The sequence below is a fragment of the Colias philodice genome, chromosome 24 (assembly GCF_061535455.1).
Source record: "Colias philodice isolate Cphi_HAF_F1 chromosome 24, ilColPhil1 Martin Lab GWU primary, whole genome shotgun sequence".
NCBI classification, from domain to species: Eukaryota; Metazoa; Arthropoda; class Insecta; order Lepidoptera; family Pieridae; genus Colias; species Colias philodice.
In genome coordinates this window covers 7,093,473-7,120,307 of record NC_143109.1, presented here as the reverse complement: position 1 = coordinate 7,120,307, position 26,835 = coordinate 7,093,473, and the positions used below count along the sequence as shown (strand labels likewise).

At 35.1% G+C, this 26,835-nt stretch overlaps 1 protein-coding gene across 17 annotated transcripts in view; it reads right to left on the bottom strand.

Annotated features, from left to right (window-relative positions):
- Nucleotides 1–489: 489 nt before the first annotated feature.
- bt (projectin protein bent) overlaps nucleotides 490–26,835 on the bottom strand; it is a 156,533-nt gene continuing 130,187 nt past the window's right edge. For 16 of the 17 annotated variants that reach the window (XM_089710305.1, XM_089710316.1, XM_089710304.1 and 13 more), the window contains 31 exons: nucleotides 26,395–26,599; nucleotides 25,526–25,662; nucleotides 24,663–24,872; nucleotides 23,851–24,206; nucleotides 23,196–23,316; nucleotides 22,563–22,760; nucleotides 22,069–22,188; nucleotides 20,905–21,069; nucleotides 20,070–20,240; nucleotides 19,341–19,457; nucleotides 18,722–18,887; nucleotides 18,015–18,175; nucleotides 17,280–17,438; nucleotides 14,202–14,409; nucleotides 13,381–13,567; nucleotides 12,815–12,969; nucleotides 12,328–12,480; nucleotides 11,730–11,853; nucleotides 11,059–11,158; nucleotides 10,314–10,479; nucleotides 9,304–9,428; nucleotides 7,500–7,695; nucleotides 6,330–6,499; nucleotides 5,564–5,682; nucleotides 5,137–5,293; nucleotides 4,210–4,376; nucleotides 3,593–3,731; nucleotides 2,993–3,104; nucleotides 2,410–2,546; nucleotides 1,715–1,884; nucleotides 490–1,210 (listed from right to left, as the gene is read on the bottom strand). In XM_089710305.1, coding sequence (XP_089566431.1) covers nucleotides 1,004–1,210; nucleotides 1,715–1,884; nucleotides 2,410–2,546; nucleotides 2,993–3,104; nucleotides 3,593–3,731; nucleotides 4,210–4,376; nucleotides 5,137–5,293; nucleotides 5,564–5,682; nucleotides 6,330–6,499; nucleotides 7,500–7,695; nucleotides 9,304–9,428; nucleotides 10,314–10,479; nucleotides 11,059–11,158; nucleotides 11,730–11,853; nucleotides 12,328–12,480; nucleotides 12,815–12,969; nucleotides 13,381–13,567; nucleotides 14,202–14,409; nucleotides 17,280–17,438; nucleotides 18,015–18,175; nucleotides 18,722–18,887; nucleotides 19,341–19,457; nucleotides 20,070–20,240; nucleotides 20,905–21,069; nucleotides 22,069–22,188; nucleotides 22,563–22,760; nucleotides 23,196–23,316; nucleotides 23,851–24,206; nucleotides 24,663–24,872; nucleotides 25,526–25,662; nucleotides 26,395–26,599 — 5,078 coding nt within the window. In that variant the 3' untranslated portion in view covers nucleotides 490–1,003. The remainder of the gene's footprint in view (nucleotides 1,211–1,714; nucleotides 1,885–2,409; nucleotides 2,547–2,992; nucleotides 3,105–3,592; nucleotides 3,732–4,209; nucleotides 4,377–5,136; nucleotides 5,294–5,563; nucleotides 5,683–6,329; nucleotides 6,500–7,499; nucleotides 7,696–9,303; nucleotides 9,429–10,313; nucleotides 10,480–11,058; nucleotides 11,159–11,729; nucleotides 11,854–12,327; nucleotides 12,481–12,814; nucleotides 12,970–13,380; nucleotides 13,568–14,201; nucleotides 14,410–17,279; nucleotides 17,439–18,014; nucleotides 18,176–18,721; nucleotides 18,888–19,340; nucleotides 19,458–20,069; nucleotides 20,241–20,904; nucleotides 21,070–22,068; nucleotides 22,189–22,562; nucleotides 22,761–23,195; nucleotides 23,317–23,850; nucleotides 24,207–24,662; nucleotides 24,873–25,525; nucleotides 25,663–26,394; nucleotides 26,600–26,835) is intronic. The other variant, XM_089710307.1, reaches the window with a different exon arrangement.

The window sequence follows — 26,835 nt, the reverse complement described above, 5'->3', positions numbered from 1 at the left end:
TTTGAATTTAACGTCAATCAATGTAACCAGAAGACAGTTATTAAAATAAGAGATTGTAATAAATTATGAAACGCAAGTAGTTTCTTTATATAAGATTATAGGCTGGTAAATAAAAGTAAAATTTCATCATTTTGTTCTATACTATCTGACGGCGAAATGTTATTGTCAACCAGTTTTTAGCTATACAAAAGCTCTGTCATGCTATAAATTAGACAATAGAATATGTGCCATGAATTAGAGAAGTATCTATATGTATCTAAAATATGAATGTTATCGAGTTCAGAAAACTTCTTTTTATAGTTATATCCTGTGGTTATATCATATGCAATGAATCTAATATCAAGAATTGATTATTTTTGTACAGAAAGTAATAGCTTTAATATCCAATTTAAAATCTCATGTGCGATATCCAATATCCTCACTATTCAAATGTTAACTTATAAAAAAGCTTTACTGAAGTTTCTCAAGGAAGCAGTAAATAAAACACAATTGTATTTTTAAGTATACATATTTATTTATAAATTATGCGGTCACATGATATAAATTAATTTATTTACAATTAAATAGTACAAAGTAAAAAATAGACATGTCGATGTTCCCTCCGACCGGGTCGACCACACCCCGCGGTGGCAGCGGAGTGCAGGCAAAGGGTCGCAGGTTCGAACATCAACACTTGCATTTATTAATTTCAAGCTTAAATCTCCAGAAGCGAATTCTGTTAGACGAGGACGATAAATAAATAAACATTTAGTGACTAGAGCGAAACGCGAATTCCGAACGTCGTCTCACAATATGCATTCGATAGGGTATAACACTTAAATTACTTAATAAATTAATAAATAATAGATATATTTGATATATTTTAAATTAATAAATAAACGAATCCCTTGACTCCGTATTTTATAGTCGTTACGATCATTCAAATTAAATTTTCGATAGCAAAAAGCTTTGGGGTGTCTCAAGGTGTTTCGCTGGGTCCATTGTTATTCGTATTGTATGTCGATCAGTTGTCGACGACGTTGAGGCAGAAAGCAGCAAGGGCATCTCCCTTGGAGCCGGCTGCGCGTGCGCAGTACTGGCCGCAGTCGTCTGTAGAGGCGCTTGCGATCTCAAGCTTATACTTTGAGCTGCCTTCCATAGTGAACCTGTAGCGGGTGGACGATTCGTCGATCGGCTTGCCGTCCTTCAACCATTGGAGCTGGAGTGGTGGCTGTAAGGATAATGGAATATTAGTATTTATTTCAAAACAGTATAAAAAGGGTTTTCTCGAATCCGTTATAAGTGAGTATTTTAAGTAAAAAAAGCTTACTGCGGTGATACACAGATCTTTTATTTATTTCTAAGATAAATTTAAAATAATTCACATTCACATGAGTAAAATAAATCAATCTAGCTTTTTCGTTGAACAAAAACTAGAATGTTAACAGAATAATATTCATTCATTGTAACTGTAAGAAGTGACATAGAAGTACGATATTTTTACGCTACATAATCTTCTCTATTTTCAAACGAACTATGTAACCTGCAGCTGCAGTAATCACAACAGGTTTACCAACGGCACCTATTTCTTTATTTCCATCATCACTACAACTATCATCATCATCATCATCACCTTATCCAGCTGTAGTAAACACAACAGGTTCATCATTGACACTTATTTCTTTATTTCCATCACCACCCTTCACAACACTCATCACTACATCATCATCATCACCTTATCCAGCTCCGCGGTGAACACGGCCGGCTCCCCGGTCACCACGGTGGCGGATCCTGGGAACATCTTGTACTGCGGCAACACTTGCGTCTCCCCACTGACCGTCACCACGAGGGTGCAGGAGGAAAACGATTCACCCGCGTCGTTGAACGCCTCGCACGTGTACACGCCTGGTGATGAAATTGATGATTAGTTAAAAAAAAAAGTAAAAAACAAACTTGGAAAGGCACACCCAGATGAAAAGCTCTATGAGAGAGAGAGAGAGATTATTGTTTTAATTCTGTCTAGACCCCATTCACCGAACTTCGTTTCAATAAAAAAAATACTGATAAAAATAGGTAACTTTTCAATTTCTCGGGAAGCAATTTGAGAAAGCATTTTCATTAATAAAAAATAATTAAAAGAATATAGAAAATTAAAGCAGACTGGACTTAGGTCTTGTTTTTATTTGACCATCCTTAAAACTTAATTTAAAATGTTATCCACGCTTATCATTTATTATTTTCATCTATTTAACTGTTCTTTAGTTTATATGCACAAATACCTCCCATATTCTATCATTCCTAACAAACTGTATGATCTCCCTCCATTTCCTTTTACAAAACTAATTATAATTTGAGTGTTTTGTAGAAAAATATTGGACAAAAACTAAGATTTTTCTCCATTATTTATTTCAAAAGATTCTGAAAGCTTACCAGCATCTTCAGGGAATATCTCAGCGATGTGCAACTTGTGAATATTGGCCTCGCTCGAGTACTGGAAGTCCTTCGACGGTTTGATTTCTTTGTTGTTGTGCAGCCAGACCACGTCGAACCTTTCTGCGCCGGTTATCCTAGATAATTTGACATTTGTATTAAAAATATTGCAAAATCATTGGATATTTTAATTCGTCATTTTGATCCTTTTAACTGATGTAGTTTGAAAGATTACTACATACAAATAATCAACAGGCTGTTCAGTTTTCTAATATCATATTTTGTATGTCTTCATTTAGATATAACTAACATGTTTTATATATTATATTATATAAATCATAATTTAGGTGATAATAAAAAAAAGTTTAGTAAAAATTTTAAGTCATTTATGTTTAAGTCATAACTCACTTAAAACAAAGTATAATAGAACATGATAAGCGATAAAATGCATATTATTACGTAGTAACTTAAGCCTAAAGAGACAAGTGAGCAACCAAGTCATCTAATCCACCATTCATACAAATTCCAACCAAATCAGCCCATTCATTTCCACGCTACAGACAGACACACACACAAATCTCACCTGCAGGACAGTGTGACAGCGTCGCCATCGTTCACAATCTGCGACACGGCGTGGTCCACGATCCTTGGCGGCTTGTCGCCCAACTTGGCGCTTGCTGCACTGTCTGCTGCTGCTGAAGGGAGAAAATGGTATTAAAATGAGTTATTGAAGTGAAAACTTCTTTAGCGGCGTTGAGCACTTTTTCTGTAATGGGTATAAAATCTTAAACTCGCGTCAGGACACGTGACCTGATCGAAAAAGCGTAAGACGGATACCATTCCAAAATATCAAACATGCTGAACGTTAATAATCAAGTTTTCACTTCTGCCGGCACTCCCCCAGTGCAACCCGTCTTTTTTTTAGGTATAAATTGTCTAGATTGGAATTAGAACTGCCTGTCTTGTCGAAACAAAGATATCAAAATATGCCCGGAAAGTATATTATCAAAACCTTTTACCATGTAGTGCAATAAAACAAGACTATAATTTCTTTATTCTGATAAAATAACTAAAAGCAAACTTCTTATCCAATTTATTTCTGAATTCTCAATATTTATTTTCCACATTTTCCATGCCAAAATCAATTCCTACCCAAAAAAACCATAATTATTCATAATCCTACCTTTAACAGAGACTTTGCACTTGGTCTCCATCTCCCCCTGGCTGTTGATCGCCTTGAGAGAATATACTCCTTCATCTTCAGGGAACACCTCGTTGATGGCCAGGGACGCTACTCCATTCTTGTATTTGAGGTCTACCACCTGAACAAAATATTTACAATTCAATATAGTTGCACACAGAGGAAACCTCAGAAAAAGCATATCATGGAAATTTTGACAAAAATCCTACTAATTTTATAAATGCTGATGGACGAATGTTCGTTACTCTTTCACGCAAATACTTCTGAACCGATTGCAATGAAATTTGGTATGTAGCTGAACACCCAGTATAAGACATAGGCTACTTTTTATCCGGGAAATTCCACAGGAAAGTATGCGGGTTTTTGAAGTGAAAACTTCTTTAGCGGCGTTGAGCACTTTTTCTGTAATGGGTATAAAATTTTAAACTCGCGTCAGGACACGTGACCTGATCGAAAAAGCGTAAGACGGATGGATATCAAACATGCTCAACGTTAATAATCAAGTTTTCACTTCTGCCGGCACTCCCGGAGTGCAACCCGTCTTTTTCTTTGAAAACGTGGGCGAAGCCGCGGACAGAAATCTAGTACTAAATACGTACCTCAGAAGAGTGTAGAGGCTGTCCATCCTTGAACCACTCGACCCTGGGGTCAGGGTCGCCCCGCACTGCGGCAGACAGCAGCAGGGGAGCTCCATCTCTTGCGGCACAAGTGTCTGGCAGAGCTCGGGCGAACGATGGCGCGCACATTGACGAATCTGCTGCTGGTACTGTAGAGATAGAGATAGAGATGTTTAGTGGAGAATAATAAATAAATAAATAATAAATATTTCAGGACAATTTTCACACACGGCACGATCTGATCCCATACTAAGCTTTCGCTTGTGTTATGGAAACCAGATGGCTGATAAACATACATATATAATTTTTAATAAATACTTATGTAGATAATTAACACCCAGACACAGTGCAAACATCTATGTTCATCACACAAATATTTGCCCCGGGTGGGAATCGAACCCACGATCTCTGGCTTTGAAGGCAGGCCCACTACCAACTAAGCCACCCGGTCAGTCTTTCGGAGAAGAGAAAGAGTTGTGATTTTGAACCAAAAAGGAAAAAGCGGAACCCTTGTAGGATCACTGTTGTCGCAAACGTCAAAGCAACGTCTTATAGCACAGATAGTGGAAAAGTTTTCAAAATAATAAATTTTAAGGTATAAAGTAATATTTTATCCCCCTCAGAAGGCAGTTGAGATCTTATATCGACAATCTCTATGTAATGTTGTCTCTTTATTGAACAAAGCTAACGTTCTAATGTAATCTAACCTAGAAAATAAACACTATCCAAATTCATTCAATAGTTTCAAAGCAAAAAAATGCAATAAACTTCACTTTTACACAACTCAAATCAGAACAAAATAGTTAACTAAAAAAATAGAATCATTACGTTTATAACACCTGAAAAAAATATTTTAATAATTAAAATAAGTAAAATCTCCACATTTTTATTAATTAACTGTATACTTACAAACTAGCTCCTTAGTAGCGCTCCTGGATCTAGATGAAGTCGAATCTGAGTCTCCGAGTTTAGACCCATATTTCTTCTTGCCTGCTTCTACCGAAGTTTGCGGCGAATATTTCGGCCTTTGTACCGTGCTCGATTTGCTTGGCGGGTCGATTGTGACCTGTTGATTATTCATTTATTAATGAATAATGAATTATTAAATAACTAACAACACAGACGTACTGACTTTGCAGATGTACAGGTTTATTTATTTATTATTATTAAATAGCTGAGACGATAGATGTACTTGAAAGTTAAATGGCCGTTAAGTTTTCTATGTATTTAAAAAAATGCTGTAAATCTTAATTTTATTTCTTAAGATCCATCTCCTGACCAAAGCAAATACAACAAAAAAGATGACATGAAAAGTATTATTTATTTAATATTTTACCTTAGTCTTAGTAATGATGGGTGTAGGCGCCGGTTTGAGCGGCTTCTCAATGTATCGCCTTTCGCCGGAGTGGAGGAAATTGTGCGCCAGCGCAGCTTGCTCTGCGCTTACCACCTCGCCTGCACATTTGGAATTTTTTTGTGTAGAATCAAGTTTATAATAGATTGAAAAATTAAAATAGGATACTAAAATGTTTAGATATTTAATGTATTGAAATGAACAATTTTTTTTAATTATTTACAAAATTTTTACGATATTAATTTCTGACTAGTGGTCCGCCCCGGCTTCGCTCGTGGTACATATTTCGCAATAAAAGGTAGCCTATGTCCTTTCTCGGGTATCAAAATATCTCCATACCAAATTTCATGCAAATTGGTTCAGTAGTTTAGGCGTGATTGAGTAACAGACAGACAGACAGAGTTACTTTCGCATTTATAATATTAGTATGGATTAAACAGGAAATAAATTTTAACAATACCCATATCAAGAATTTTATTTAACGTTGAAAATTTATCTGTCCAATTTTTTAAAGAAGTGACTTTTAATCATTTCAGAATTTTGATATTAAACAAATCAGCATTTTTTTTCTAATTTCACAACATTTTGCCACACCCCCAATTTGAATAAAATATTTTTAATAAAATAAAATAGACACTTAAAAACCTAACCTCAAAATATTTTTTTCACACAAGAGTTTTATGAAATGGAAATTGGACAGCCTAAACTAAAAAAAAAAATCTCTAAAAGTGGGTAGTTTGATATTTACCTTCAACAATAACCACGCACGAGGTCTCATCCGTGCCGTGCACGTTGGTCGCGACGCACGAGTACTTGCCGCTGTCCTCGGGCCGGCAGTCGATGATCTCCATTGTGACTACACCGTCCGAGTTCGTCATCGCGTAGTCGTACTTGGACAGTTCTCGTTTGTCCTTGTACCTGGATTGGTAATATAAGGTTAATATTATTGTCAGACGTCAATTTTGATTTAATATTTTTGTGGATAATTAGCTGTTTCGACAGCAACAATGGCAATAAATATAGTTGCCAAAAAATTTTTATTGGCATTTAATTTTTAAATGGCAACTATAAATCAAACTGCTATCAACCCTGTAATGTATAAGAATTGTTCACAAACCGGTGTCTATCCCGTAATGTATAACAATACTTCTCAAACTGTTATTTATCCCGTAATGTATAACAATACTTCTCAAACTGTTATTTATCCCGTAATGTATAACAATACTTCTCAAATTGTTATCTACCCCGTAATGTATAACAATACTTCTCAAACTGTATAAAATTCCGCCTTCCTTTGAATCGTGGCGAATTCGTACGTATCGTGCCTTAGTTTTAGATGTTGTTTATACGACGTTTAACCCAACTACCCTCGCCTTGTTAATAATCGGTGACTGGCTGTGATTTGTTATCAATTGACTACATCAATATTAAGCAGTTGTGTAGAATCACAGTACATTTTTATTACATTTAAACTAACATTTAATTCAGCCCCCTGTACATTTTTAAAAGTATGTAAAGGATGTGAAATATAAATGTAATTTGATTTTGTAGCAAATTTTGTGAAACTGTGCGCATGTTGAATCTCTGCGTGCGCGCAGTTTAAAATGTTAATAAATTAGTTTCGCAATGCGTAGCATTATAACGATGACGATGGTTGAAGTCTACGACTGTCTTTTGGCAGTTTTGTTTCATTTGAAGACGTGTTGATCGCACTTTTTTATACAGTTTAGTGAAGAACACACTTTACTATTACTTAAGTATGTTTGTTCTTTGTCTTATTATATTATGGTAATGGTTACAATAAATGCTATTTTGATTTGACTTAACGTTTTCTCCGGATAAATGACACTCTCGCTGCTCTCCTGCCCGCAACTTGTATGGGGCTACCTGTCCCACCCCCACCCCCACCCCCACTCACCACTTGACGCTGGGCGGCGGCTTGCCACTCAGGCAACAGAGCAGCTTGCAGGTGTCGCGCGCCTGCATGACGCGCGGCCGCAGCTGGAACGTGAAGGCCGGCGCCGTCTCGCTGCTCTCCTGCCAGAACGTGTACGGGGCCGGCTCGCGGCGCCGCGGGGCCTCCTCCACGTGCTGCCGCTGGACCTTCGGTACCGCTACAAGGGATACAGAAGAATAGGTCACTTCAATTCGTGTGAAGACGAACGAAAACTGAAAGATCTATCCTTAAAATCAAGTAAGATCACAGCCAAATTACTAAACAATCGTAAATGTAATGAAACTGGTGTCTATCCCGTAATGTATAACAAGACTTCTCAAACTGCTATCTACCCCGTAATGTATAACAATACTTCTCAAACTGATATCTACCCCGTAATGTATAACAATACTTCTCAAATTGCTATCTAACCGTAATGTATAAGAATAATTCTTAAACTGTTATTTATCCCGTAATGTACAACAATACTCCTCAAACTGTTATTTATACCGTAATGTATAATAGTTCTCAAACTGCTATCTACCCGTAATGTATAACAATACTTCTCAAACTGCTATCTACCCGTAATGTATAACAATATTTCTCAAACTGCTATCTACCCGTTATGTATAACAATACTTCTCAAACTGTTATTTATCCCGTAATGTATAACAATACTTCGCAAACTGTTATTTATATCGTAATGTATAACAAAACTTCTCAAACTGTTATTTATCCCGTAATGTTTAACAATACTTCTCAAACTGCTATCTACCCCGTAATGTATAATAGTTCTCAAACTGCTATCTACCCGTAATGTATAACAATATTTCTCAAACTGCTATCTACCCGTAATGTATAACAATACTCCTCAAACTGTTATTTATCCCGTAATGTATAACATTACTTCTCAAACTGCTATCTACCCGTAATGTATAACAAGACTTCTCAAACTGCTATCTACCCCGTAATGTACAACAATACTTCTCAAACTGTTATTTATACCGTAATGTATAACAAAACTTCTCAAACTGTTATTTATCCCGTAATGTATAACAATACTTCTCAAACTGCTATCTACCCCGTAATGTATAATAGTTCTCAAACTGCTATCTACCCGTAATGTATAACAATATTTCTCAAACTGCTATCTACCCGTAATGTATAACAAGACTTCTCAAACTGCTATCTACCCCGTAATGTACAACAATACTTCTCAAACTGTTATTTATACCGTAATGTATAACAAAACTTCTCAAACTGTTATTTATCCCGCAATGTATAATAGTTCTCAAACTGCTATCTACGCGTAATGTATAAGAAGACTTCTCAAACTGCTATCTACCCCGTAATGTATAACAATACTTCTCAAACTGTTATTTATCCCGTAATGTATAACAATACTTCTCAAACTGTTATCTACCACGTAATGTATAAGAACAGTTCTCAAAATGCTCTCATAATTTTTAAGAATCACACTCTGCTATGTATTTCACATACTACTATAAAGAGCGTGTGTCGAGCACACGTCAGAAGTAAAACTTCTTCGGCAAGATTCAAAGATACAAAAATCTTCACTTTACTCCATGACGTGACGGTATTGCCATGACGCAACGTTGAAATTTTACTGTCAACGCTGCTTATCCACCCTGTTACTTATAAGTATGGTAACCAAATTGCTATCTACCCGGTTATTATTTAAGGAAAGATACCAAGCAATCTTCTAATATTTTGTCCAATTACTGATTTTATAGTTTATTTTCAATACAAAGCAAAATAAACTCACGTTGCACATTCAAGAAGACCACTTCCTCTCTGAAACCGTAATGGTTCTCAGCGCGGATGATGTATTCGCCGCGGTCTTCTAACTTGGCGCGGTTGATGATGAAGTAGTAGTCATCACCGGCGTATCTGTGAATGGAGTTTGTATTTAAATATTATTAAATAATATTGTAGGATTAGAATGACTTTAACAACAGCCTGTCGCAGCTTGCGGTCAACTAGATGAATTACCTAAGTTCTATCTTGTAAGTAAGTAAGTAAGTAGTAAGTAAGTTCTTATTATATAGATGTCCAAACAGCCACTGACTTTCATACCAACAAGCAAGTAACTCTGTTATTATGCTACCAGATGAATGAATACTATTGTTTTGTAAGATCTATCAAGCTGGATTGGCATTAATAAACTTCAAGATAAGGTTTTTATGCGATCAAATGTATTATAGACATGTCTACTTTCTTATTATATAATTTTACTTTAAGATCTGGTCCTTCGAGCTATTTACCTTAAGTACACACATACAAACAGCACACTAACCTTTTCATATACTTAACAGACTGTCACAACTATTTTTATTTTGTGACCAAATCAATTATCTTCTACAATCTGGTCCTTCGAGCCAGATCCAACTGACATTAGTTTATAGAAATATCTTTCTTATTATATAACGGCCTTACTAATAAAAAGTTAAACAATGGATAAATTTCTACCATTTTCTACCATAGCTGTGTCCTGCTCTTGGTCACATGAAACGTCAATCATAAAAACAAGACAACATTTTATTAGTAAGACCGTAAATGTACTAACCCCTTCACATACTTAACAGACTATCTCAACTCTTTGTTAATAAGCGGCTAAATGATTTACAATAATTGAATTCATTCATTCATTTTGTAGGTTCTGGTCCTTCGAGCCGGATCTATCACTTAAAAACTGTATTTATGCGACCAAATGTATTATTATAGACGTTATATTATAGGTCTTGTGTTTTTTTATTATTATTTAAATATACTAACCTCTTCATATACTTAACAGACTGCCTCAGTTCTCTGTTATTATGCGACCACGTGACTGTGGGTGCTGCACATGCAATGATGCGGCAGTACAGTTTCACAGACTGGCCCTCGTAGCAGAACGCTGATTGGGGCTTGATCACGAACCGCGGGGCCGCTTGGCGACGGTCTGCGGGTGGACAGATAGACAGATTATTGATGTGTCCGACAAGCGAGGCAGTATTGTAAGGATTTGTCGTATTTTTGGGTGTTTTATATATTTTAAAAAGCGAACACTATCTTAATCTTAATCTTAATACTATTATAAAGGCGAAAGTTTGTAAGGATGTATGGATGTATGGATGTTTGTTACTCTTTCACGTAAAAACTACTGAACCAATTACAATGAAATTTAGCACACATATAGAGGGTAACTTGGATTAACACATAGGATAGGTTTTATCCCGGAAATCCCACGGGAACGGGTTTTCCTTTGAAAACGCGGGCGAAGCCGCGGGCGGAAATCTAGTAAATAATACAAAAGAATTCTGGATACATTCAGTTACACAATAGTTATTACAAACAGCATTTTGACTAATATATTTGGATCCTTATAGCATTTTATAACCATACGATATTGAACTGTATAAAAAAATCAATATTATAAAATATAAACAGTCAATAATTTTCATCAATAAGTTTTATCTTTATACATATTTTCAGTTTAGTCCTACATTACTGAGAAGTAAATATAAATAATAGCACGTACCGAATTGTCCGTCATAGATCTTCCATTTCTCAATGAGAAGTTTACGCAGCGAGCTGTACTCGCTTATCCTGCCGATCGGCAGCACGAATGATGACCAGTTCTGAAAATTATGTGAAGATTAGTACATATTTTTCATAAGACAACGTGGATAGCAATAAATAATAAGATTTTTTTTTAAATTTCGATACTCTAATTTATAAAAATATTCAAGTCAGGTAAGTCAATGTGTGATCAAAATACAAAGACATTAGAGCAAATGTGAAATAGCTACCTTATATTCCATACAAGAAAAGGAAAAGAAGAAAACTATCAGAGAACGAAAAAATTTATGATAAAAAAGAGCATGTGTGCCCAGCACACGTGTAAGAAGTGAAACTTCCTTGGCAAAATTCAGCCAGGAAAGAAGAGGGTATTACATAGAAAGAAGTTAGTAATGTAAAAGAGAATACAACGGGTACGTAGATAACCATATTCATTACAATAAGGGCTGATTTTTCAATCCTTGGTTAAAACTTATTCGTCGAATAATGTATAAAACTACCATTTTAAAAACGTATTCTAATTAGCCGTATTTGACAGTTTACGTGACATTTTAATATTATCGTGTAATACTTTATTGGACGGATAAGTTTTTTCCAAGCATTGAAAAATCGGCCCTTAATGAAACATACCTGGTATTTAGCCCTTAGTCTATCCCTGAGCGCCTCCAAGCGAGCCGCAGCGATAGTTGTGCGACTGGCAACGTCGCCCGCCAACCAGCGGTGCGCTAGGCACTCGTGTGCTGTCATACGTTTTCTGGAAGAAAAATTGATATTAAGAGGAATATATTATATTTATTAAGATCTGTAGAGGGAAGGGCAGAAGCTTTTTGAAAATGGACATGGAATTGTAAGACAAAACAAATGTTGTCTCCGTCTCAAAGATTGAATATATTTTATGTACGCAGAAATTCAATAATTTATGGTAAAACGTTTGAAGAAGAACAATTGATCAATAATTCTGCAGGAAACTGATTAAATGTAACCGCTATGCGAAAGAGAATATTTCAGCAGGCATTAACTATTAAGCCAACTCTCACACGATATTTCTAACTACATGTCGATTAAAATTCATGCTTTTACAAATTTTTACCAATATGGTGCTGAACCACCCTTGATGTGCCATATAAAAAGGTCTAGGTAAAATTGAAGTTTGGCATTTGACTTTTTCCGATAAACTTTCAACCTAGAGCTTTTCAAAATAAAAGAAAGTGTCCAAAAATATACTCACTCCTTATTCTTAACCAGCAGGCGTCTGATAAAGTCCTTAGCATCATCAGACACATGCTGGAAGGCCTCCTCGTCGAACTCCCAGTCGCAAGCCTTGACGTTCTTGAGGGTTTCTATGTCGTTGTTACCCGCGAACGGTGATAGCCCGGATAGTCTGGAATGGATGAAGAGAATTTGATGAAATTTGTTTAAAACTGTAGTTCAGATTTCCCCCGATAGGAAGAGAGACGTATCTAACAAAAACTAAAAGGTGTAAAATGCTATATTCGAATCAAAACAGCCCATTTAAGTATAAATAAAAAATATAAAAAAATAATAATTGGTTTATAAATTTTAAATATTAAATATGAGGATTTCAGTCGAGAAGCATTTGTTTTTTTTTTTAAATCCAATTAATTTTAACGAAGGTACTTAGCGACTTTGCAAACATGAAAATATTCTATCTATTGAGTAACTTTAAGAATTAAGAATAAAAAGGCAATACTCACAATACATAAGCGAGAACACCAACGGCCCACATGTCTGTGTAGAAGCCGACAGGTTCTCGTTCCACGATTTCTGGCGCAGCAAATTCGGCTGTGCCGGTGGATATCTTGACAACTTCGTTAGGATCAAGCTTGGTGGCTAGACCGAAGTCAATAATCTGAGAAATAGACAAGAATAAAAATTAGTTTATTTTCTAATGTTAATACTGAGACATGTTTTATTCAATATTTTTTTTACAAATTTACCAAGGACGATACAATAATTAATCCAAATCATCTATCTATTTTAAAAACTACTGTTGAACTTCCTTGTTGTCATAATTAAGATTTTACTGTAAATTTAACAACTTGGAAAAACAAATCTAAGATATTTATATGGACCGTCAACATTATCGACATTTTTTTCTAATCTATAATATTCTTATTTTTACACAGAAAATATTATTTCTTCGTCGTAGCTACTAGCGTCGTACTTTCCTTGATTTTATGTAATGCTTTTGCATTTTCTATGTGCATAAAGAATAAATACAGATAAATAAGATTAGATACAACAAAATAGCTCTTATCACCTTAACATCAGTGCCCATTCTCGTCTGGCACATCACATTCTCCGGCTTCAGGTCCAAATGTATGATATTCTGTTCGTGCATATGTTTGACTCCTTCACAAACTTGTCGCATGTAGTGAGCTGCTTCTGCTTCGCTCATGTTGTATCCTGGCTCTGTTATACGCTCGAATAACTCGCCTCCGGATAAGCTGGAAAGTAGGTAGTTATTTAGTAAAGTAGTACACTATAATAGTTTAGTAAAGTAGAAGTAGTAATGTAATATGTGTAGTATTTTTGGTAGGCATTTGTTGAACAACAGTTATATTGTTGCTCTTAATGTGAGAGCTTTACAACATATTATTGTGTTATTGACGCTGCAAAAATAATAATCAGGTTTGCCAGTAGCTTGGCAACACGTAGATTCAACTTTTCTGTCAGATAAATATTTACCATGAATACAAGACATAAAAATCATAGGATATATTTACTGAACTTTTTTTATAATGCTATTAAAATCACTGTCCATAATAAAATGCAGTGCTTAGGTACTTTAATTGACAATTTTACAGCAATAGATTTTTCACTTTTAAGCTATTGCATAGCTTCTATCGCGGGCCTTGAGCGCGGGGACCGAATCCAGAAATTCCGTAATGAAAAACCTCACGCTCCCCACGGGGACGGGCGCGGAGGTGTGGCTTGAAGGCATAGCATGCAATAGCTTTACCGCGGCAGTCCCCGAGTGCCACACGTCTTTTTTTGTTATTTTACTAAGACGTTGCAAATCCACACGTATTATACCCATTATAAACCAGTAATACATGAAATATTTCACGGCATACTCACAACTCAAATATCAGAACCATCTCGTCATCATCTTCAAACGCATCGTGCAAGTTGATCAGCTTCCTATGATGAAGCTGGTTCATGATATCTATCTCCTTCTTGATAAGTTCCTTCTCCATAGCCCCAGTGACGGGTATGAACTTGGCGGCGAAGATATTGCCCGTGGCCCGTTCGCGGCAACGGTGGACCACACCGAACGCGCCTGTGCCTACAACATTATGCAAACCTTAGGCAACTGGGGTGAAATGAACCAATTTTTGGCTTGGAAAATATTTGATACAATTTCCGGTATATAGGTATGTTATTTTCTTTGTTTCATTATATTGATACTAGATTTCCGCCCGCGGCTTCGCCCGCGTTTTCAAAGGAAAACCCGCATAGTTCCCGTTCCCGTGGGATTTCCGGGATAAAAACTATCCTATGTGTTAATCCAAGTTACCCTCTATATGTGTGCAAAATTTCATTCAAATCCATTCAGTACTTTTTACGTGAAAGAGTAACAAACATCCATACATCCATACTTACAAACTTTCGCCTTTATAATAGTAGTAGGATTTTATGAAGTCATTTCTAATTAATCATTTTGGCGTTGAAAAAGATTTATTAGCTGATCGTAGAGTGTACCTAATACCGATTTTTTTAAATAATCGTAAAATGTTATAGATAATATCTTTATTCAATCAATCAATATAAGAAAAGTACTAAGAAATAAAAAATAGACTTTCCGTGATTGAATCAAGTTGGTAAAAGGTAATTAATTTTTGGATAGTGCGCATGTTTCCAAGTCGTTGTAGTAATTGGAAATCTCTTTTTGTTTTGTCAAAATTTTTGAATAAACCTAGGATTAACCTTGATAATTATGTTTCTGAAATATTATGCTCATTTCTTTGATGTTACATCTAAAATAATCGTCTTCTACGTAACGATGGTGTATGTGAAAATAAATTTATGGATAAATATTAATTCAAACCGCTAATATTTATTAACTTGTAAAACTCAAACCGTGTGTTAAACTATAATATTTCTATGAAAAATTATAAAGCAAAATATTATATCATTACTTCATAATAATACAATAAATAAATATATTATAAGTTTTCAAATATAATTCGAATAAAAAGCGTTGCATATATTTTTAATGTTATTTTTAAATTATATAATACGTAGATAATTTCATACATTGTAAGAATGTTTTAAAACCCTAAAATAGTTGGTGCCAATAATACATAATAATACAAATATTTAAATAATCATATAATGCGTGAAAGAGAGAGATGCAAATAGAAAGAGATGCAACTACATCGATCTATTCACACACAGACCTCGAGCGTGTTTCCGTTTAGATGATCTCACGAAGTCACCTGCGAAATTCGACATTATGTACACTTGTAATAAGGTTTAAATTCGTTCAACTACTCGTGTTAGTTTGTGTTACTAATTCATCTATTTCTCAAGCAACTTCGTGAGTTAAGATCTACTTTATTTCCATGCTATTTTTTATTTAATATACTAGTTTAATTAGAACTATATAATATTATTTTTTTATGATTAATTTGTTTTTTTTTTTCGGTTGTTTTATTAAATATCATTGTTATTTTAAATACAGTGAGCTAATTTTAAATTGTGCGTGGATTAACGTAAGTTCAATTTATTTATATTGTTTATTTGATTTAGATAGTAAGGAATTGCTTTTAATTTTTCATATTAACATTACAAATACGTTATAATTACGTCTACGTTGACACACACTTTTAATTTGCATGCAACAAAAATTATCTATTATAAGGACTTAAGAAATAATTGAAATTTATAACTAAGTATATTATCTATTCTGTAATGTAGCCAACATTAAAAAGGGGAATGCTTAGAATGCTTAAAAAATACACACATAGAGAGAATATTATACATTTACACGAAAGTACAACTGCTAGCTGCCAAAACGTGTCAGAGGGAGATAGACATACTTACTAATTTCACATTAAACTAACTACTACCAAATAATTTGAATAAAACCCTAAATTAGACCCTAATTTTAAACTCAAAACTAACTACTAAGGCCCAGATTCACAGTCGTGACTTTACTTTACCGCAAAAGAGTCTTCACAAAGTAAACTTTGTATGACCGAAGTTTACTTTCAACATATTTAATTTCAGAGACAATTGCTTGACTTTCTTTAGATAAGTACGGCCCCAAAGTAAAGTACAGGGAAAGACGTGTGACCGTTACGTTATTACGTACACATAATTTATATTTTTGAGAACATATTAACTATTGAATTTAGTTATATTTCCATTATATGGATATTATTTATTTATTATAATATTTTCATAATATGGAAATATAACTAAATTCAATAATATGTTATTATATATTATATATAATAATAACATTATTTTATATCAAAAATAAAATGTTTAGAAAAAAAAAACATTATATAGGTATTACGTGGATTTGCAAGGTCGGGAAGATTGTTGTAGAAATATAAAAAACAGGTAGCCACAGCAAAATTCGTCAGAAAAATATTATAATGTTATAAGACAAACGAAGAAATGCAACGATCAAAATATCAACAAAAAAATGTCACTCAAATCGACATGACGTTTCGAGCTATAACCCAACCATATTAAAATGCGTTTCTGTTCTAGGAAATTAGTTTAAAATGAAGGCCTACATGATTTATACGCATAGTCATGTAAAGTTTACTTTGAGACCAAAGTCATGATTATCGACTCCTTAGCCTTTACTAAGTAAAGTATAGTTTTCGGAAAGTAAAGATGAGCTTGACACGACTAAGAAATATATTTTTGGTTGAAAGTAGAACTTTCCATCAAAGTAAAGTTAAAGTGCGATCTGTGAATCTAGGCCTAAGAGATAACTTCACTAATGTCACATAAAACTAAATACTATCGAATCTATTCAACATAAAAACTAACTACTTTCAAAACACTCACTACTTGTCCTTAAATTCTACGTAAACCTAACTACTACCACCTAAATTCTACATACAACTAACTACCAACTAACTACCAACCAACTACCAGCTAAAAACTACCCACAAACAAGACAAACAGACTCACCAATCTCCTCCAATATATCGTATTTGTCGTACACAGAGCACGTGTTGATCTCCACGGGCTGCGGTACATACTTGCTGTATATATCGAATACATAACTATCGTAGTCCTTGATTGGCCCGTGGTCCGCGTTCGTGCGAATGCGTTTGCCTGTTTCGTCCACTGGAGAAAAAAAAATAGTTAGTTGTTAATTATTTGTTGTAGTGTAGTAAATGTGAGTTATATAATTGTGTTGTAGTGTAAAAAAGAGCGTGTGTACCGAGCACACGTGTCAGAAGTGAAACTTCTTTGGCAAGATTCAAAGATACCAATTATGGTATTGCCATGACGCGACTTTGAAATTTTACCCTCATCGCATTTCAAGAAGTTTCACTTAAAAAGTGTCGTAAATTAATTTCTAATTGATATTCCATGATGGTAATAATTAGTAAACTGTGTTGTTTGTTTTATGTAAATCATAGAGCTTTTTTAAAGTCATAATAATTCAATGATGTCAAACAGTCAGCATTTGAAATACGTAGTAAGTCTAAATAAATAGTAGGTAATTTTTAAAATTGATATCCCTCAATTTTCTATAAAAAATTGAAATAAATATTACCATGACCCACTTCCAACTGTACTAAAACTGTTAAATTTGAATATGAATTACCAAAACTACCCTCTAAGCTTGAAAAAAAAAGTTTGTAATTATTTTTTGTAACTATAGGGAGAAATTTCCCTCTTTTCTTTCCAACTTACCAGGATACTCCTTCTTCTTGAACTCCTTCTTGATGATCGCCTTGGTCTGCACCAGCGACGTGGGTTCGCTTGGATCCGACCTTCCGTAAATGTTCTCAGCGTATACGCGGAACTCGTATTGTTTGCCAGACGCTAGGCCGGTGATGGCCATTGTTGTGAATCTGGGGGATAGAGTTGAAGATAGTATTTAAGGTTTGATGTGTAGGGAATTTGGTTCTGTTGTAATTGTATTATAGGTGGTAGATTATAACTCGATGTTAGCAGTTTTTATTGGGTGTCAATAGATATAAAGACAACAGCAGTTGGTTGAAACTTTTGCGAATTATTTGGTGTTATATGGTATAGAACGACTAATAATTCCGGGTCAGCTGTATTTAAGATTGCTAGCTAGCTAAGCTAAGCTAGCATGGCTGATCATTTGATAATGTATGAATTGTTTTATAGCTTTTTCCTCTCGGTAAGTTCTGATTACTTTTCCATCTGATTTGGTTTAAATTTTTTATATAATTCTCCTTAACTCATAATATACTTTTTAATATGAACATTTTATTTTTATAATAAACAATCATGAATCATTTATTTTACTTGGTGTTCACCACCAAAGTTTATACCACCACCACTATTATATCGCGTAAATAAACACTACTCGCTATAAAAATAGCCATGATTTAAAAAACTTTTCTAAATATGACAGCACACATTCTCACCTGGTATTGCCCACTCTGATCCAGCTGGACATGGGATGTTCCCGTTTCTCCACCAAATAATTGGTGATATCGGATCCACCGTCCCACACAGGCGCGCGCCAGCTGAGTGCTAACGAGTCCACGCCCACGTTGTCCACTGCTGGGAACCGGGGTGGGTCGGGGCGGTCTGGAAATTGGGAGTTAATAATAGAATATGGACATAATATTATATGCAGGTACTTAACCCATTGAGCCCCAAGCGGCCCGATCGGTCCCAGACACAATAGAAAATCTATTGTGTCTGTGGTTCCGGGGCCTGAGTTATATAAATTTAAATCATGCATAAAACAGATATTCTTAAAACAGAAGTAAAATTATGAAATTTAAACATTTTAAATCGTTAAAAGAGGAAATTATGTAGCACCTGCTCGAATAGAAGTTTTTATATATTAGAGATGGTAAGAGAATATGTTAAAATGGCGTCGATTTAACAAAATTCTTCCAGATCAGACGTGGGAGGGGCAATTTAACATAAATAAATTTTTTTAATTTTTTTCGATCAGAAGTGGTATAGGTATAACCTATATCACTTCTGTGAAATAACTTTTACTCCTATAATTAATTATTTTTAAATACTTACCGCTAATCTCAATATTAATGGTAGCGGAGTCCTGTCCGAGCTCGTTCTCAGCGGTGATGCGGTACGGGCCCGAGTCCACCTTGCTCGCGTCGCGGATCGTTAGGATCGCGTGACGTTCTGCAATAAAAATAGTATAAAAATTCAATATTTATCTTGTAAGAAATGTGGATAATTTACCTATGTTATGTACATAATTCATTGTTCAGCGCAAATCGCCAATTGATTGAAAAAGTGGTGATTATTTTGTTGAATGTGGTCACATGAAAATCAAAATGTGTCTTATTAATCGGATTGTAGATGGCGCTATGTATGCTGTAACGTAAAAATGGTTGCATGGATTTAGATAAATTATTGCACATCCACATTTGATAGCATCTTTTATTCAAATTTAAAAAAAAATTGAGCAAATTAAATGCATCAAATTGAAATGCATCTATAAAAAGCACTAAAACATGATAAATTGTTAATTGCACTTTTCTGCACTCAACAATTTATCATTTGATTCAATCAATAAACTCAATAACCTAGCAGAGATAATTCTAAGCAGAAATAAGGGTGTTTATCATGAAGCTTCATTTAGTTTGAAGTTTGTAGCGTCAAAAGCGATACTATTGGTTACTGACAAACACATTCCTCGCTACACATTATAGGTGGAAAAGCACAGTCCTAAAGCTGACTTTCCATCATCGATTTTTCTATTTATTTCACTTTTTCACGTATTTTTCTCACCTTTCCTCTCCACATGATAGTGCAGGCCAGACTCAATCGTCTCTCCCTCTCGCACCCACGTGATCTTCGGCACCGGATGTCCGGTGAACGGTATCTTGATAACGACATTTTCGCCCTTATCGAAGTATGCCGTGTCGCGGAAGCGTGGTGGTACGTTCAGTTTTGGTGCAGCTGTGGATTTGGAAATGGTAATAGATCACTACATAGTATAAAACAAAGTCGCTTTCTCTGTCCCTATGTCCCTTTGTATGCTTAAATCTTTAAAACTACGCAACGGATTTTGATGCGGTTTTTTTTTTAAATAAAGTGATTAAAGAGGAAGGTTTGAGTATATAATTTATCAGGTTTTAGACAAAGCGGGCGAAGCCGCGGGCGGTAAGCTAGTTAGGAATATTTCTAGAAAAACAGATGGAGAGATATATCACAGTTTTGAAGTAAACACTTTTTGGTTGTCACTTGAACACGTTTTTACTGGACAGTTTTGGACAGTCGTGCCAAAGCATGTCATTTATCTTTTAAATAAGTAAATAAAACGTAAACATTATTGGTTAAAAACCAGAACAAGATTTTAAAATATTTGAGATTTCGTTTTCAGTTTGTATACTAAAGTTTTTATTTCACCAAATAACCATATTAAAGTATTTTTAACTGGAGCATGTAGCATTATCAATTCATCACTTTCTCAATATAGACAATGAATGACCTTCATTTCTAAATATACCGTATTTCTTTTAAGAATAAAAAACTAAACATTTTTTAGGCTATTGCATTTTTTGCATTACGTGAAAGTCTAAGTCAAGACCCCATCTGTCTGTCTGTCTATCATCATACTCACTCATAATAAGCAGTTCAGCCCTGGTGCTCTTGGCTCCAGCCTTGTTAACAGCCCTGCACTGGTACTCATCAGCGTCTTCACCATACACTTCGACCACGGTGAGGAAATGGTTGTCACCTTCACTCCAGATTCGGTGGCGAGGACCATTCGTTATTTCGCGGGCACCTGGGTAAATAGTTTTAATATTAATAAATAGAAAAAAAAGACGGGTTGCACTCCGGGAGTGCCGGCAGAAGTGAAAACTTGATTATTAACGTTGAGCATGTTTGATATCCATCCGTCTTACACTTTTTCAATCAGGGTCACGTGTTCTGACGCGAGTTTAAGATTTTATACCCATTACAGAAAAAGTGCTCAACGCCGCTAAATAAGTTTTCACTTAAAAAATGAGGGTATTGTTTTTGGAATAGATAAATTGGTAATGTGGAACTAAGTAGAGATGAAACACTCAAGAAAGAAATACACTATTCTTAGAGACTTGGTAAAATAATTAATCATAATGTTGGAATTTATGACGATGAAAACATAAAACGTAAAAAATGAAATGGAAAAGTATGAATTTAATAAATTAAGGTCTAAGCAATTTGCGCTATTATTCAAGGAAATTACTTAGTTTTATATCACTCGTCAAAAAATATCTGAGCAACGTATAAAACATTCGTGAAAATTAATTTGCAAACATTGTATCACTCAATAGAGAACTCTGCCTAAAGCGTGATTTAGACGATACAATATTCTTGTGCATTCAAGTGCAATTATTGAATGCAATAAATTAAGTGCGTTTATTGCCCTTCAAGAATTGTACGCAACTGTTTACACGTGGATACAAGTAAGAAAATTTAACGCAATTATTGAATGCAAGTCTTGACAAAACTTAGTTGCAGATATCTTTTGTTTAGACCGATATTTTCACCAAGAAAATTTTGGCAAGCAAAACTTGCGCTAAACATCAAAATGTTACGTACTGTTTACACTATGCAGGTAATTTATGCTTCAATTTTATTGTATGCAACAGGCAAGAAACTTGCATCATGTAAATGGCGCTTAATACACACGTAGGCAGAGTTTTGCATCAGACAATAATCTAATTGTTTATATTAAATTTTTGCCGATGCGATGGGCGATGCCGCGTGTGGAAAGCTAGTAATTAATAAATAAACTCACCCTTATACCACGTGATAGTGGGTTTGGGCACCCCGGTGATGGTGCACGTGAATTTGGCGTTGTGGTACTGGATGCAGTTCGCGTTCTTCAGCGGCTTCACTATCTCTGGCGGTATGGCCGCTGCAAATTATAATAATAATTATTGGATAAATAGAGAGTTTAGGATCTGTGCATTGTTGCATTGAATCATAATTTAATACGAAAATTTATAATAACAAAATTTTTGAAATCAATTCTCATTGGCGCAAAGTATTTTAATTTATGTCTTTTTGAACAGCTTCATATAACTTTGATTGTGTTTATTATCTTTTGTTATGTGTGTGCAAGATACCCGGTCTTTCGGAAGCCTTGAAGTATTAATATACTATTTTCCTAGTTTCTATATTCCATAATTTGTTTGATTTTGTTTGTGTTTTGCTGTCTACACTATCTACAGGGTATCCTCTATATACATAGGATTTTCAACCCTATTGTACATGAGATCCACCACATACCTGTTGGATCCTGCGCACGCACTTGCTGACTATTAGTACTGGGTGGCGATACTCCAGCCTCATTCTGTGCGCAAACACGGAACTCGTACTGGCGACCCTCGATGAGGTTGGCGCAGTTGAGCTGTGTTGCCACGCACAGTGTGGCGTTCACACGCTGCCAGCTTTGTGAACCGACTTCGCGTTTGTCTACCCAGTAACCTGTTATTGAAGATAAGATAGATATTTAGTGTAATTTTGTATGTAGAAAAACATTTCTTTATAACAGGTCTAATGAAATCAAAGAATAACATTGTTATATAAAAAAGTTTGTTATTTGTGTTTTTTTTTGTACAAAGTTGTTGTAAAATTGAGAATCGAAAAATAAACTGATTTTTACCGAAATTCAGTTCATTGGCCTTAAAGTTTATGGCATAGATATACATTTTTGTAAATATTATGACTTTAATTTTTCTGAAATTCAGTAGGTTGTTGAGAGAGATTTTAAGCTATCAATATCTTAAATGAAAATGACTTAATGTTTTCAATCTTTGTTTGAGAATGTGGTCATTTTTGTCGATTAGCCGACTTTAAATCAGACTCTGAATTTTAAAATGTATTTCTTATTCCCAATTGATCAGAAATGTTTCATCTTACCTTGTATCCTAGCACCTCCATCACTCTCTGGTTTGTCCCATTCGAGATGCACAAAGTGTCCGCCCACTTCCACGATCTTCGGGATGCCGGGCGCTGATGGCGGGTCGAACGGTGCCTTTGCCTATAGACAAATATAAATATATATTAAGCCAATAATAAAAAAAGACGTGTGGCACTCGGGGACTGCCGCGGTAAAGCTATTGCATGCTATGCGTTTAAGCCACACCTCCGTGTCCGTCGGAGTGGGGAGCGTGAGGTTTTTCGTTACGCAATTTCTGGATTCGGTCCCCGCGCTCAAGGCCCGCAATAGAAGCTATGCAATAGCTTAAAACCGTATGTTTATCTAATAAAATCAAGAAAGTGTCGTAAACAGTGAAAAGCCATGTCATAAGTATTAAAAAGTAGTAGTAGCCTTTTCTTGTTACTTAGCGAATGCAATTTTAAAAAAATGAGTGCCATTTTTACAGAAAATTCTGTATTATAAACCAAAATTGATATATGCGCATGAAAACATACATCACAAATATGATGATTAAATATTATGACACTACAGATAAAAAAGAACTGTAATACGAGTTAAATCAACTATTGCCAATTATACTCTGTATCAAATTATGAAAACCAATTTAACAATATTAAAACTTGTCCAACCAACCTTAACAGGATTGACACCTTCCAACCCAGGCCCTATACCATTATCATTAGCGGCATGTACTCTAAAGTTGTACTCCTGTCCCTCCGTGAGCCCATGCACTGTGAACCTCGTGTCCCTCACAGAGGACGCGATAGTTATCCAACTTGTACCGGATATATCTATCCTCTCAACCACATAATGGGTGATTGGTAGACCACCATCGTAAGTGGGTGGTTTCCAGGTCAAAGTGCAAGTGTGTCGGGTTATATCGGTCGTTTCTAGCGGGCCTTGCGGCGGGCCCGGCAGGCCTGTGACTGTTATAGAGAAGGTATCGGATATTTCGCCGGAGTTGTTCTTGATTGTTATCTTGTAGGTGCCTGGAAGAAAGGAATATTTTTAGATACAATATTGATTGTTGTAATTAGATTAATGAATAAAGACAATCAATTAGTTCAGATGCAGATAATTAATATAATTAACTAGATTTGACCGCGTGCTTAACATAAAAGGTGTAAAATTTATCTCGGTGGACAGGAGATCTTTTTTTTAATCTATCTGGTCATTTTTGTAGGCAATAGTCAATACGTTACTAAATCTTTGAAAAAAGTCGGTTAAAAATTAAACTAGTCTATTACTACTTGTAACACAATCTGCTAGTCAAAATGCAGCTTTACAAACATAATAAGCGTAGATAAACAGAAAAAAGACTATAAAGATTTTATATTAATAAAACTATTCTATTTTTTTTCTATACGTTCTCATGCATTTCCCCAGTTTACCTATCGATTTATTTGCCAAAGAAACCACTAAAACTATAACTTCATTCAACTCACCCATATCATCCTTAGTGATGTCCTTAATGAATATGAGTATATAATCATCGAACACGGTATATTTGAGGTGTGTGCTCTCATCGACCTTGCGGCCATCTTTGTGCAGCGTGACGTCAGCGGGCTGGTCTCCCGTGTAGAGGATCTTGATCTTGGTGTTGTCGTGCTCGGGGAGATGTAGGTCACCGGGCATTCGTGTGATGCGGGGTGGACCTGGGTGAGAATATAGTTAATTTTCTAGGAAAACAGTTAATTTTCTTGTACTGAGTGTGAGTACAATTAATATTTTTTGTACTGAGTGAGGAGTAAAATTGATATTTCTCGTACTGAGTGAGATAAGTTAGTTTTCTTGTACTCAGTAAGGAGTAAAATTGGTATTTCTCGTACTGAGTGATGTAAGTTAGTTTTCTCGTACTGAGTGAGGAGTAAAATTTGATATTTTTATTCTGTTATATTTGTGTTTTAGTGTTGTGTGAAAATAACTGATCCAATGGGGAGTTAAAAATCAGTTGTTTTTAATCAAATGTATAAAAAGAAACATTGTAAAGGTGTAATTGGTTATTTGGTGCGCTCTGATTTTCAATTAAAATTCTGAATTGCAGAATAGCGCGAATATGAATTCAATGCATACAACTTCCTAGTATTGTAAGATATTGATACTCAACATTTTATAATACTATTCCCATTTCTCAAATTCTATTTTAACAGACTTCGTCAACATTTTCGTCTATTCTCTCAAATATAAGCTATTTTTAACTCTCTTATCAACTCCTACTCTCTTTTCAACTTCTCAAAAAAAATATTTAACTCTTTTCGACTCTACTTCGAAAACTCTACTTATTCTTTCTTATATCCACACTACTCACTTCCAATCTTAAGATGCACAGTGCAATAGATATGTCCGATGGAGTTATACGCCTCGCACGTGTAGTCACCCTCGTCGGCTTCCGTCACTTCCGTGAAGTTCAGCCGGAGCGTGCCTTCCCGGGACTCGGCTATTAGTCTGTGGGTAATAAGATAGAGGTTTTAACGGATTTAAAACGCGATTTATTGATTAAATTATTATCATTAAAACACAAGAAATCAATAAGAAAATAAATTATGTTATTCATCCTCAACAAATATGGAAAAAATATGTTTTTTGATATAACAATCAAATAAATGATCAATTGTCGACCAAACTGCAATTATGTATTTTTGGTTGTTCTGTAGCTTCTCCTTTTACATTTTTCTTGTTTTTGTGAAATAAGGTAAGTTAATTTTGATGACTATAAATTAATTATTTTGGTAAGTCTTCTTGTATAGTCTATTAGACGACATAATTGTAGGCTGCAAAGCAAACAAAAAAACTTGATTATTTAAAATATTAATAACTATCTTATTCATACAAATACCAAAGTGAATTTATTTTTCTATCCCATCACCATCAAGTCATTGTATAGCGATTTTTAGGTCTAGTCTAGTTAAAAACAAATACATTTTTATCACTATTACTTTTAAAATATTTTTGAAGTGAAAACTTCTTTAGCGGCGTTGGGTATAAAATCTTAAACTCGCGTCAGGACACGTGGCCTGATCGAAAAAGCGTAAGACGGATTTTTTTTTAGCCCTTATGTTCCATGCGTAAGACGGATACCATTCCAAAATATCAAACATGCTGAACGTTAATAATCAAGTTTTCACTTCTGCTGGCACTCCCGGAGTGCAAATCGTCTTTTTTTTTTCATACACATACCTGGTGCCAAGAACCACCTCCCTGCCGGCCTTCAGCCACCGGCCGCTGGGCACGGGGCTGCCGGACGCCACGCACTGCAGGGCGAAGGGCCGGCCCAGCGGCGCGCACGTGTTGGGGGGCAGCTTCTGCAGCCACTCGGGCTTCGCCCCGCCGACCTCCTCGCCGGTGCGGACCGGTGTGGTGCATGAGGACGGTTCGGATTTACCTGTACATAAGTAATGTTTGAAATATTCTGTTTGTAAGAACTACTAATTCATTTTTAGAGACACTTATCAAAACATTTTTTTACACCTCTCATTGTTATTTTATTTGGAGCGAATTAAACGACAAAATATAATTTTTAAATAACAAGTAATATTAATTATTCACATCCAAGATAATATGATAAGACTATAATTCTTCTTGTTGTAAATTAATTGTTGCAAGATAAGGGTGTATACT